At 50.8% G+C, this 10,897-nt stretch overlaps 1 protein-coding gene across 2 annotated transcripts in view; it reads right to left on the bottom strand.

The window, feature by feature from the left end:
* Positions 1-938: 938 nt before the first annotated feature.
* ITGA3 (integrin subunit alpha 3) overlaps positions 939-10,897 on the bottom strand; it is a 28,761-nt gene continuing 18,802 nt past the window's right edge. Inside the window, exons 17-26 of one of the 2 annotated variants that reach the window (XM_054585384.1) lie at positions 10,574-10,653; positions 10,384-10,461; positions 9,730-9,832; positions 9,391-9,573; positions 9,072-9,194; positions 8,268-8,381; positions 7,163-7,261; positions 3,551-3,676; positions 3,034-3,175; positions 2,176-2,306 (exon numbers count right to left, since the gene is read on the bottom strand). In XM_054585384.1, coding sequence (XP_054441359.1) covers positions 3,065-3,175; positions 3,551-3,676; positions 7,163-7,261; positions 8,268-8,381; positions 9,072-9,194; positions 9,391-9,573; positions 9,730-9,832; positions 10,384-10,461; positions 10,574-10,653 — 1,017 coding nt within the window. In that variant the 3' untranslated portion in view covers positions 2,176-2,306; positions 3,034-3,064. Of the gene's footprint in view, positions 2,307-3,033; positions 3,176-3,550; positions 3,677-7,162; positions 7,262-8,267; positions 8,382-9,071; positions 9,195-9,390; positions 9,574-9,729; positions 9,833-10,383; positions 10,462-10,573; positions 10,654-10,897 lie in introns of both variants that reach the window. The other variant, XM_054585383.1, reaches the window with a different exon arrangement.

The following is a 10,897-nucleotide window of genomic DNA, read 5'->3' as shown; positions in this document are numbered from 1 at the left end:
GGGCCCTTAGGGAGGGGCAGAGTGCAGGCAGCTACCACATTGAGATATGGGGTAGACGTCAGGAGCAGCTCCCAGGAGACTGGTCTGGGCCTGGGGGCTCTCAGAGGAGCTTAACTGAAGACCTGCCTCTGGCTGTCACCAAAGGTCACAGCCTTAGGGAAAATTAACAGAAGGACCTGCGCCACAGTTTAGAATGAAGTCATGGGAATAGCAGCCTTGCTCCCTTCCCTAGGCCTGGAGGGACAACCTTAGCACAGCGGAGGGAACGGAGGACTCGATCCAATGCTGTGTGGGGACCAATCAGCTCAGTACTGATGCACCCCGGGGGGGGGGCGCGTTTCCAGAGGGACTAAGGCTCCAGGCATTCCTACCTGGAGGCTGCAGAATGGGACTATGACCTTTCAGTCCTTCCAGCTAAAGAGTCACTTGGTCACCTTCTGATTAACTATCTACTCACCATGATACCTGTAGGCAGTGGTGGACAGTTTGAGACAGAAAAGCCAGTCTTTACTGGAATTCAGCCACCGGACTGGGACTCTTGGCTCCCCACCCCTGCACCCAGTCTTCCTCCACCGTGGTGCAGAACTACCTGTTACTACAGCACATAGTTCCCTGTCTCCTCCAGACTCTCTCATCACCCTCTCCCCTCCTCCTCCCCCAGAGCCAGGTCCCTCGTCGCCACTTTCGATTCCATCCCATCTACTCGGGTCTCTCCCCTCATCTTATGTTCTGCATTTCAATTCCCTGTCTATGATCAGCCCTTAGACTGGGGCATCCCTGAGAGCAGGGGCAGGTACCTGCTCCATAGATCTTCACCCTCCCAACGTCTAAGGCTCCTGCCTCAGGCTTTGTCCACCTGGGGGTCAGCTAGGTGTCATTTTTCCATCAGAATGAATGACCGTGGTGAGGGGTGGAGGCAGGTGCAGTGTGTACAAACTGGGAGCTGTTTATTGGTTGATGTGAGAAGCCTATGTACAAAGAAGGCACAAGGAGGGAGAGGGAGCTCCCCTGCTACAGTACCGTGGAAAGAGTGGGGGGCCCGCCAGCAGGCAGCGGGCAGGAGAGGGTTTCTGGAACCAGCTTCAACTTCTAGAATGGGCCTGGGGACTCTGCCCAACGGGGAGAAGGCAGAGCCGATTGGTGATGAAAGCCAAGGACAGCCAAGAACTCCACGTCTAGGCTTCTAACCCATGGTCGGTGGGGAAAGAGTGGAGTTTGGCCAATAGGGCAGGGACAGGGCTCCCTCCCTGTCCTACATTCAAGTGTCGCTCCCTCTGTGATCTCTCCAGGCCCTTCAGAGGCCAGGATGATAGTGGTAGGTGAGAAGTGGCATTTCTTCTGGATCCTTCCAACATCTTGGCCCAGGACCAGTCCCCTCCTCTGCTGAGGATTCCACTGTGCTCCCAGGGCGGTCCCGGTGCAGCGTGTCCTGGCTGTCTAGCGGTTTGTCCGTCTTTGTTCCTTTAGGCTGCATTCCCCACTAGTGCATGTTTGGCTGAGGAAAGAGGTTTCGCAGCGATCCATGAAACAAAGCCATCCTGAGGACCTTCCTTCTAGTTCATTCTGCTCTTGAGTCTGAGTGTGCCAGGTACTGCAAACATCCACTCGGACAAACTCAGGCAGGACCCCTACGCCTGTGCTCTGGCATGGGTGCCAGGAACTACAGCTGGAGGCCTAGAGGGCTCTTCCTTGTCAGTAGTTTTATCTCGAGAGCAGAGTCCATCCAGTGACTATGGCTCAAGATGGGTCCAGTGTAAATGGTGGAGGTGTCACCACTTTGGAGGCCTTTCCCTCCTGGCTCTGGCAGAGGCCTTTGGCTTGGTTTTGGCATAGGCAAAGGCGGGGACACGCATGTCCACACCATCTGTGGTGCACAAGCACAGCCCACAAAGAGTGGGGCCCACTTTTGTCCACACGTGTCCCCACACACAGGGCCGCGGCGTGCTCGGCATAGCAGGGCCCACAGCCCCCGCCCTCCTGCAGGGAGAAGCCTGTGGCCAGATGGCATATGCATGTACTTGAAGAGGTGTGAATGCCGGAACCTACTGGTGCCAGCCAAAGGCAGTGGCCCCTGTGGACTGTCGGGGCATAACTTATGACAAACAGAAGAAGGGGACACTGGGGGCGTAGGGGTGGGATCTGGGAGGACATCAGTAGTATCGATCCCATGTCTGCCAGCTGGTCACCCAGTGCTTCTTGGTGGGCAGCGTCCCCCCTGGAGGTGGGTAGCGTTCCTCCTCCCGGATCCGCACTGCGTGGTACTTGGGCATGATCTGGTAATAGCGGGTCCGCTTAAAGAAGTCACACTGGAGTTGGGGGGAGAAGAGGACAGACATCAGCATCTGGCTCTGGAGCCAGTGAGAAGATGTGCCCAGCTCCTTCCTCCCCCGCCCAGAGGTCCTCAAAGCCAGGACCTCTGATGCAGACACAAGCCTGAGACAGGGAGGCGAGGTTCCGCACCCCGGACCCCAGAGGAAGGAGGAGCTGAGGGAGAGAGGAGTGGGAGAGGCAGATGGAGGTAGGGGGCCGCCGCCAAGGTTGCTGATGGGATGGCCAGGAAGGGTGGTGATCTATCCTGGCCGGTGTGGGGAGGGGTCAGTTTCACCCTGGCAGGGGTTCCCCAGAGGAAAAGTGATGGTTCCCAGGAGGAAGGACTCTACTAGTCTCCTGTTTCTCTGGAGGTGGGAATGGGGGTGTAGGAGCACTCTGGAAATTTGCCTTGTGAACGACAGAGATGGGGCCTAGCCTTGGTCCTGACACTTTTCCATTCCCAGAATGCACGGGGAGGGTTTTATGGCTACCTTTTGGGGTCTCAAGTCCTTGAGGAGCCCAGTGGGGAGGCTGGTCAGAGAAGACACCCCAAGCTCTTAGGGCATGGAGTGGAAGCAGACAGAGTGGCCTGTTCTTTGCAGTGGTAATGGGGACAGAGTGAGGTACAGAGAGGTCCCATAAAGGAGGATGAGCAGACAGGACAGAGTCAGAGGCCCTGGCCAGCTGGGGGGCTCAGGGAAGAGGGCCCAGAGGCCAAGTTACCCAGGTGGGGTGGGGGCAGGGGCTGCCCCCCTCAGTAGTCTTCGGTCAGCCTCTCTGTCTCTGACGGCTGGCTCTTCATCTCCGCCTTCTGCCTCTTAGCTTCATACAGGGCGCGAGTGCGGGCTCGCTTGAAGAAGCCGCACTACGGAGGGGAGGAGGCGGGGAGGGGCCATCAGGGGGAGCTGAGGGTCCTTGCCGGCAACACTCATGGACGGGGGGCTTAGGGCCGGGGAGCCTGGAGCCCTGGGTTCCAGCACCAGCTGGGTGGTGTGGCCAGGAGCCAGAGTTCCTGGATTCCCCTTTCCAGCTTGCAGGTCCCCCCATCAACCCAGGCGGAAGCATCCCAGTGGGTGAGGTGAGAATGGGCAGGGGGTGAGACTAAAAGCTGGGGAGGTGGGAGGGCCTGGGAGAAGGGTGGGGGTGAGATAGATGTGAGGGATGGGATGAAGGGAGAGTCGCGGAGGGTCTGCTGGCAGGAGGTCCCAGAGCAGTCCAGGTCGGGGGCTGGGACCCTGACCTTCCACAGCAGGAGGATGATGATCCCCAGCAGCAGCAGCCCGGCAGTCACAGACACAATCACCAGCCACAGCTCGATCTCGGCCGGCATCTCCTCCACCAGCTCAGAGTCAATGTCCACCGAGAACTGGAGAGGGTGAGAAGGGGCTCAGCTCTGTGTCTGCCGCCTGAGACCGCAGGTGCATCCTTCCTGCCCCAGCTTGGTCCCCAACGCTGCTATTTGACCCATGGCCAGTAGGGGGTACTCGGGGATTGGAAAAAGCCCTTGTCTGACCACTGAGAGCCGTAGATTCATCCGTCCTCTTGATTCTCCAAAGCAGCAGCCTCAAACCTGGGAGGCAGCCTAGAACCTGGGTTTGTGACCCACACATCCAGGATTGGGTACCAGCTCCACCCCTGACAAGCTGCGTGAACTTAAACAAGTAATTTCACTTCTTTGAATCTCAATTTCATGGTCTCTGATAAGGGGATCATAATGCCTGCTTCATAATATGGACACAGCCGAGTGTCCAAAAGCATGTGTGGAGCCAGGCTACCTGGGTTCAAGTCCCAGCTGTGCTATTCACTAGCTGTGTGACCTTGGGTAAGTTGCTTAACCTCTCTGTTCAACTGTAAAATGAAGATTAAGATAATAATACCTACCTAATAGGTTGCTGGGAGGACTAAATGCATTCAATATGAGTAAACTACTTTGAGCAATATCTGGTACACAGCAAGCAGTCCATAAATATTTACAAAAAAAACAAAGAATGCATAGCATATAGTACCCCTTTTTTTCTTCCTCTATGATGGAGATATATAAAAAAAATATTTATACATTACATATATTATGATATATTTTATATATAAATAGAAAGTTTTTTCTGACTATTCATTTTTTAAAAATTATTTTGGTATTTTTCTAAATACAGGTTTTTTCTCTCTTTCTCTCTTTCTTTCTTTCTTTCTTTCTTTCTTTCTTTCTTTCTTTCTTTCTTTCTTTCTTTCTTTCCTTCCTTCTTTCGTTTTTTAGAGAGGAGGGAGGAGGAAAGATAGGGAGAGAAGCTTCAATGTATTGTTGCCTCTCACATGCCCCCTACTGGGGACCTGCCCCACAACTCAGGCACAGTGCCCTGACTGGGAATCAAACCAGCGACTCTTTGGTTCGCAGGCCAGCACTCAATCCACTGAGCCACAGCAGCCAGGGCTAAAATGCAGATACTTTAAAGAAAATCAGATTCTTAGTAATTTTACCCCTAAGAAATAACTATCTTCAACATTTTAGTGAATCTCTTTCTATATCTTTAATGCATATGTTAAATATATATATTTTTCTTCCACATAAATGGGATCTATGCAGACTGCACACGCTCTTGTGCGACCTGCTTCCCTTTTCACTTAATATCATTATCTTTTGATGCCAATTAATAAAGGTCAACCTAATCTCTTCTGATAACTGTATAGTCATTTAGATATGTATCATAATTTATTGAACCAATCCACTGAAAGACACTTAAGGTTGTTTCCAATTTTATGCCATTATAAACAATGTTTTAAAATATCCCCATATATTTATATTCACATACTTGTCCTATTAGCTCCTTAAGATATATTGTCATGTGCTGGTCAAAGGAAATGGGCATTTGAAATTTTAATAGATATTGACAAATTTATCTCCAAAAAGAATGCATCAGTTTATACTCCAATCAAAAGCATTTCTTCCCACCTCATCAGTACCAGACATCATTACTCTTTCTCATATTTTCCAACCTGATCGGATAAAAAGTCTTGTTGATGTTATTTTTATTTCTTTACTATTGAGTTAAGCATTTATATTTTATATTATGTACAATGCCTGTTTGTTTTTATGTTGCCCTTTATGTGTTAAATATATATCAATACTTTGTTATATGTGCTATAGATTTCTTTTTTAAAGATTTAACTTATTTTATTTTTAGACAGAGGGGAAGGTAGGGAGAAAGAGTCAGAGAAACAGCAATGTGTGGTTGCCACTAGCACGCCCCCCACTGGGGACCCACCCGCAACTCAGGCACATGCCCAACTGGGAATTGAACTGATGACCCTTTGGTTTGCAGCCGGCGCTCAGTCCACTGAGCCACACCAGCTAGGGCTGCTGCAGATTTTTTAAAAAGCAATATATCACTTGCACTATGAGTTTCCTTACTGTCTCTGTGCTGTACAGACATACTTTATTTGCTTGCGCTTCATGTTACTATACTTTGCAGATATTGCATTTTCTTTACAAATTGAAGGTTTGTGGCAACCCTGCATCAAGCATGTCTATCAGCACCATTTTTCCAATAGGCTCCGAAGTTGGTTAGCATTTTTAGCAATAAAGTATTTTTTAATTAAGGTGTGTACATTGTATTTATAGATGTAATACTATTGCACCCTTAAGAGATTACAGTATAGTGTAAACATAACATTTATATGTACTGGGAAGCCAAAATATTCATGTGACTCACTTTATTGTGATATTCACTTTATTGAGGTGGTCTGGAACCAAACCTGCAATAACTCCAACATATGTCTGTATATAGCTTTAAAATTTCATATAGTCTAGTTTTTCAAATTTTCCCTTTGGGACGTCTAGGTTTCATGAAAGAACTCCCTCTCCACATAATTAAAGATTATCATTAAATTGTTTTCTGAATTTTCTTCTGGTATATTAGGTTTTATTTCCTATTTTAAATATTTAATCTAATTCAAATGTATTTTTGTTTATGGTGTGAGGTAGGGGTTTGTCTTTACCTTCCAAATGTGCTCTCCTAATATGACTTAATAATCTACCTTTCTCTACTGATTAAAAATGCCATCTGTAGCCCTGGCTGGTGTGGCTCAGATGATTGAGGGCCGGCCTGTGAACCAAAGGGTCACCGGCCGATTCCCAGTCAGGGCACATGCCCGGGTAGTGGGCCAGGTCCCCAGTAGGGGGCATGCGAGAGGCAACCACACACTGATGCTTTTTTCCCTCTGTTTCTCCTTCCTTTCCCACCTCTCTAATAATAAATAAATAAAAATTTTAAAAAATGCCATCTGCATAATAAAATAAATTTCTATACTATTCCATCAATCTTTCTGGCCCTTCCTCCAGTACCTTAATTTATTTTAGGAAATGTACCATAACATATTTAACCAACCTTCCATTCGTCTTCTATATGTATTTCCTATATATCTACATTTACATCCTTTTCATAACAAATTATTGACAACTTTGTCATATTTATTCTTCCAGATATAACTCAGAATCAAATTTGGGAACTTTTTTTCAAGTTGCCTTGGAGACAGGACATCTTCATGAAGATGTCATGTGGATCAAATGAGCTCAAACAGAGGTTCTCAACCATGGCTGCCCTTTAGAATCAGAGGAAGGGAAGCTTTGAGACAAGCCAGTACTGGATCCCACGACCATAGACTCAGATTTCAGTGCTCAGGGTTGTGGTCCAGACATCAGAAGTCCTCCACACACACACTGATTTGCTCTTCCACTTATGTACGCATTCAGTGGTTGCAATGTACTGCCGAGATTGAGAACCACATAGCTAAAGTGTGTGAATGCTCTGAAAAGATGCCCTGCGCTCCCTTGCCCTGGCCAGTTAACACACTCACTCACCGGCACAGTCTTGTTCTCCATGTTGATGGTAGGGACGCTGGTTCGGAGGAACAGGGTGGCCCAGCTGGATACCCTGACTCGGTCAAAGTCTTTGTAATCCTGGAGGGAAAAGGAGTGTGTCAAAAGAAGCAGCTGGGCCTCCCTCCTGACCCTAAGCTTCCCCTCCCCGCAGGGGACCCTCCCACCACACAGCATCCTAAAGCAGCACACAAAAAGGTCTCACAGCCAGACCTCCCTACACACAAATGGACAGCATTCATTCATGCATGCATTGGATCCTGTGCTGGATGCTGAGGACAACAGAGACAGTGAAGGTCACAGTCTAGGTCAGGTTTGTGGGCTAAATCTGGCCCACCACCTGCTTTTTTGTTGTTGTTGTTTTAATGTATTGATTTGCGAGAGAGACACACACATTGATTTGCTCTTCCACTTATGTATGCATTTGTTGGCTGATTCTTGTATGTACCCTGACTGGGGACTGAATCCGAAACCTTGGTGTGTCGGGACGATGCTCTAACCAACTGAGCCACCTGGCCCGGGTCCACCTTCTTTTGTAAATAAAGTATTTTGGGCACACAGCCACGCCTGATTACTGACTATGGTCTATGGCAGCTTTGTGCTACAGTGGCAGAACAGCTCAGCTGCAACAGAAACTTATGGCCCACAAAGCTGAAAAGATTTATAATCTAGGAGGAGAGATCATTTTCAGCCAGAAAAGGCCTCGCTGGTGGTGAAGCACCTGAGGGAGACCTTTAAAACTGAATAGGAGTTTGCATGCAGAGCTAAGGGAGGAGTCTGGCATTCTAGGGGGAAGGAGCAGCACGTCAAAGACCTGCAGGCGGGAAAGTCGTGGACACATGCAGAACAATGGACACACGGGAGAAGGTCATTTTGGCTGGAGACAAACATGTCATGTCCACACAAAGGCACACAAACTAGCACAGCACAAGTCACAGGTGTATAACCTGTCATGCACAAAGCACAATGCCGTTCCCCATGCGCGCATGCGCACCGGAGACCTTGCTCTGACCCTGGCCTCACCCTCTCCCTGTTGTTCTCTCCACTCAGATGGTGGCAATGGGGACCGCCAGTCCCAGGCACTGACCTCAATGAAGGTGCTGTTCCACACTCGAGCCCGCACTGTCACGTTGGTGATGACGGGGGCATCAGGAATGGGGCACTCCAGCCACACACAGTGGGTGTGGACACTGCCGCAGCTCTGAGGTAGGCAGGGGACACAGGACGTGAGACAGGCTGGGCCTCTAGATTCTTCATGCTTTGCCCCTTACCTTTGATGCCTTCCCTGGCTTTGTCTTACCCATGGCTGGCCCAAAGGATCCTGACCTCGTCCCTTCAACTCAGCCACATGCCCCCACCCCCGTACTTACACATTTAAGGCACATTCTTTGGGCCTAGTACATACGGATGCCAGGGACATGGATAACATGAAATCTGATCCCTGCTCATGGAAAGGGGGCCCCGTCCGCAACCTCCCCTTCCCAGCTCCCTCCACCTACGATACCGACTGCCTCCTACCTCTCCATGCAGCTAGGCCTCAACTTACTTCCCAGGCCTCTTCCTCTCTCGCTTTGTCCTGCCCTTCCCCGTTCCCCAGTCCTAATGTCCAAGGCTTTGAACAGCTATGTCACCCCAAAAGGTTGGGGCTCCTGCTGGGGACAGAGCCAGTGTCTCTTCCTTTGGTCCATTGTATTGGCTGCTCCCAAGGGCAAGGGCAGTGAGAAGCGATCTGGGGCAGGAGATGAGTCTGCCCGCTCTGACTGGGGGCTCCTGAGGGCAGGAGGCACACCCCCTCATCAGGTTGGGGTCTTCTGGTGAGTAGCCCCTAAGCCCCTTGCTTTGTGAGCCTACTGAGTGTGTGGACATAATCCTCTCCAGCCTGGCCACTCACCAGTTGGGTCTCAGACTTGGCTTTTTTGGCAGCAGCCAGAGTAACAGGTGAGGGGCCCTGGCCTCCCCCTGGGTCCAGCTGCCGCCGCCTGCGCTGTGGAGATGGCCGTCTGTCCTCAGGGACCTGAAGAGGGAAGAGGAGCTTTGCTGGGAGGAGGGAATGAGAGCAGAGGTGAGGAGAGAAAGAAAGGGCGAGGGGAGAGGCAGGCTCCCTAAGGGTGTGAGGGGAGGGATGGGAGACGCTGGCCTCTCTGCCCTGCAGCATGCAAATGGTGCAATGCAAATGCTATGCAAATAAAAGATCCCTGTGGTGTCCTTACGGAGAGAGTGAGGTTGAGAGGGTTAATAAGGTCTCCTGGTGGTTGGCAGGGCCAGGACCCATTGCCTTGGATGGCGATCTCCGTGGGGTACAGCAGCCACTTGCCATTGGCGACTTCATAGGGCCATTCCAGCCCTAGGACCAGGGTCCCCAGGGATGCCAGCCCTTCTCCCATTGGGCCCACCTGTGGGCACAAAGGGTGTCAAGGCTACTGTATCATAGAAAACCCCCTCCATCTCACCAACCCCCAACCGTCACAGCCTGAGACCCCAGACCCAGAAAGAACGTCCCATCAGCCTTCCCAGGAGTCTCCAGCCCAGGGTTCCAGAGGTCCCCTTACCTGGAACTCATACTTGAGAGGGCTTCCCACGTCCTCCACAGTTTTCATGCCAGACTCACCCATCACTGCTCCTCCAAAGTAGCTTTGTAGCCGGTGACTCACCCTAACAGTAAGAAAGACACTGGAATCATAGGAAACAGGAAGGGCTCTGGCAGAGGGTGTGGGCACCAAAGTTGGTTAACTACCTCTGACATCAGGCAGATCTGAGATAAATCCCAGCCCTGCCATAGCTGTGTGGCCCCAAGCAAGTTATTTATCAATTTTGAGCTCCAGCTTCCTCTCTGTAAAAGGGAGTTAATAATCATTGCTATATCATGGGCTGTGGCAAAAAGTCAATGAGATGATGTACCTAAAATCTTCAGCACAATGAGCTGTCAAGAGATGGTAGGTCCACACTAACACCTTATTCCCCAGAGTAGCGGATCCTCCACCGCTGCCAGCTTTACAGGGGGAATAATAACAACAACAAGAATGACAGCGATTGTTGTCGTTCAGGGGAGGGAAGACCCAAGGGAAGTGGAGGCCTTGGGATACCAGGCCAAGAGAGGTGCGTCAGCGAAGCTTGGGGGCTACCTCGAGGACAGCGATGCCCTAGCTCAGGAACAGCAGACTGGCGGGAGGCAGGGGGTATGTGTTGCAGGAGGGAGTACCCACATGCTGAGTGAGGCCTGGAGCGTGTAGTCCACCAGCAGAGTCAGGGTCATGGGCCACAGGTTGTCCTGGTGACTTGACCTGGGAAGGAAGTGCAGGGAGTCAGCAAGGAGATGTGTCAGCTGAGGCTGGGACTGGGGAGGCCCCAGCTAACCTTAACCCCAACACAGACTGGCTTTGCAAAGCCACTTACGTGGAGAGCTGCAGCTGCGCCTGGAGTTCCCTTGTGTGCAGGGTCACCCCAATGACCTCAAAGGCGATGAGCAGCTCCATCTGCCATGAGGGCCGGTGAGGTCGAGAGGGGTGTTTGGGGCCAGGCAGGGGTGATGCGATGGGCCCGGGGGCGCTGAACGCTATGCTGGAGAGTTGATTGTCTGGCCTCCTCTTCCCCCAGGTCTGGGTGAGGGGTCTCCACCTCCCCACCTATCTCCATTATTTTACCTCCCCAGTCTCATCTTTGCTTCCATTTTCCCCTCCTCTGTCAACGACATCTTTATTACTTTTGAGCTGCATGACC

Source organism: Pteronotus mesoamericanus, unplaced genomic scaffold (genome assembly GCF_021234165.1).
Source record: "Pteronotus mesoamericanus isolate MK-2021 breed Mesoamerican mustached bat unplaced genomic scaffold, CSHL_Meso_final contig_84, whole genome shotgun sequence".
Lineage (NCBI taxonomy): Eukaryota > Metazoa > Chordata > Mammalia > Chiroptera > Mormoopidae > Pteronotus > Pteronotus mesoamericanus.
This window is presented reverse-complemented; position numbering and strand designations above follow the sequence as displayed.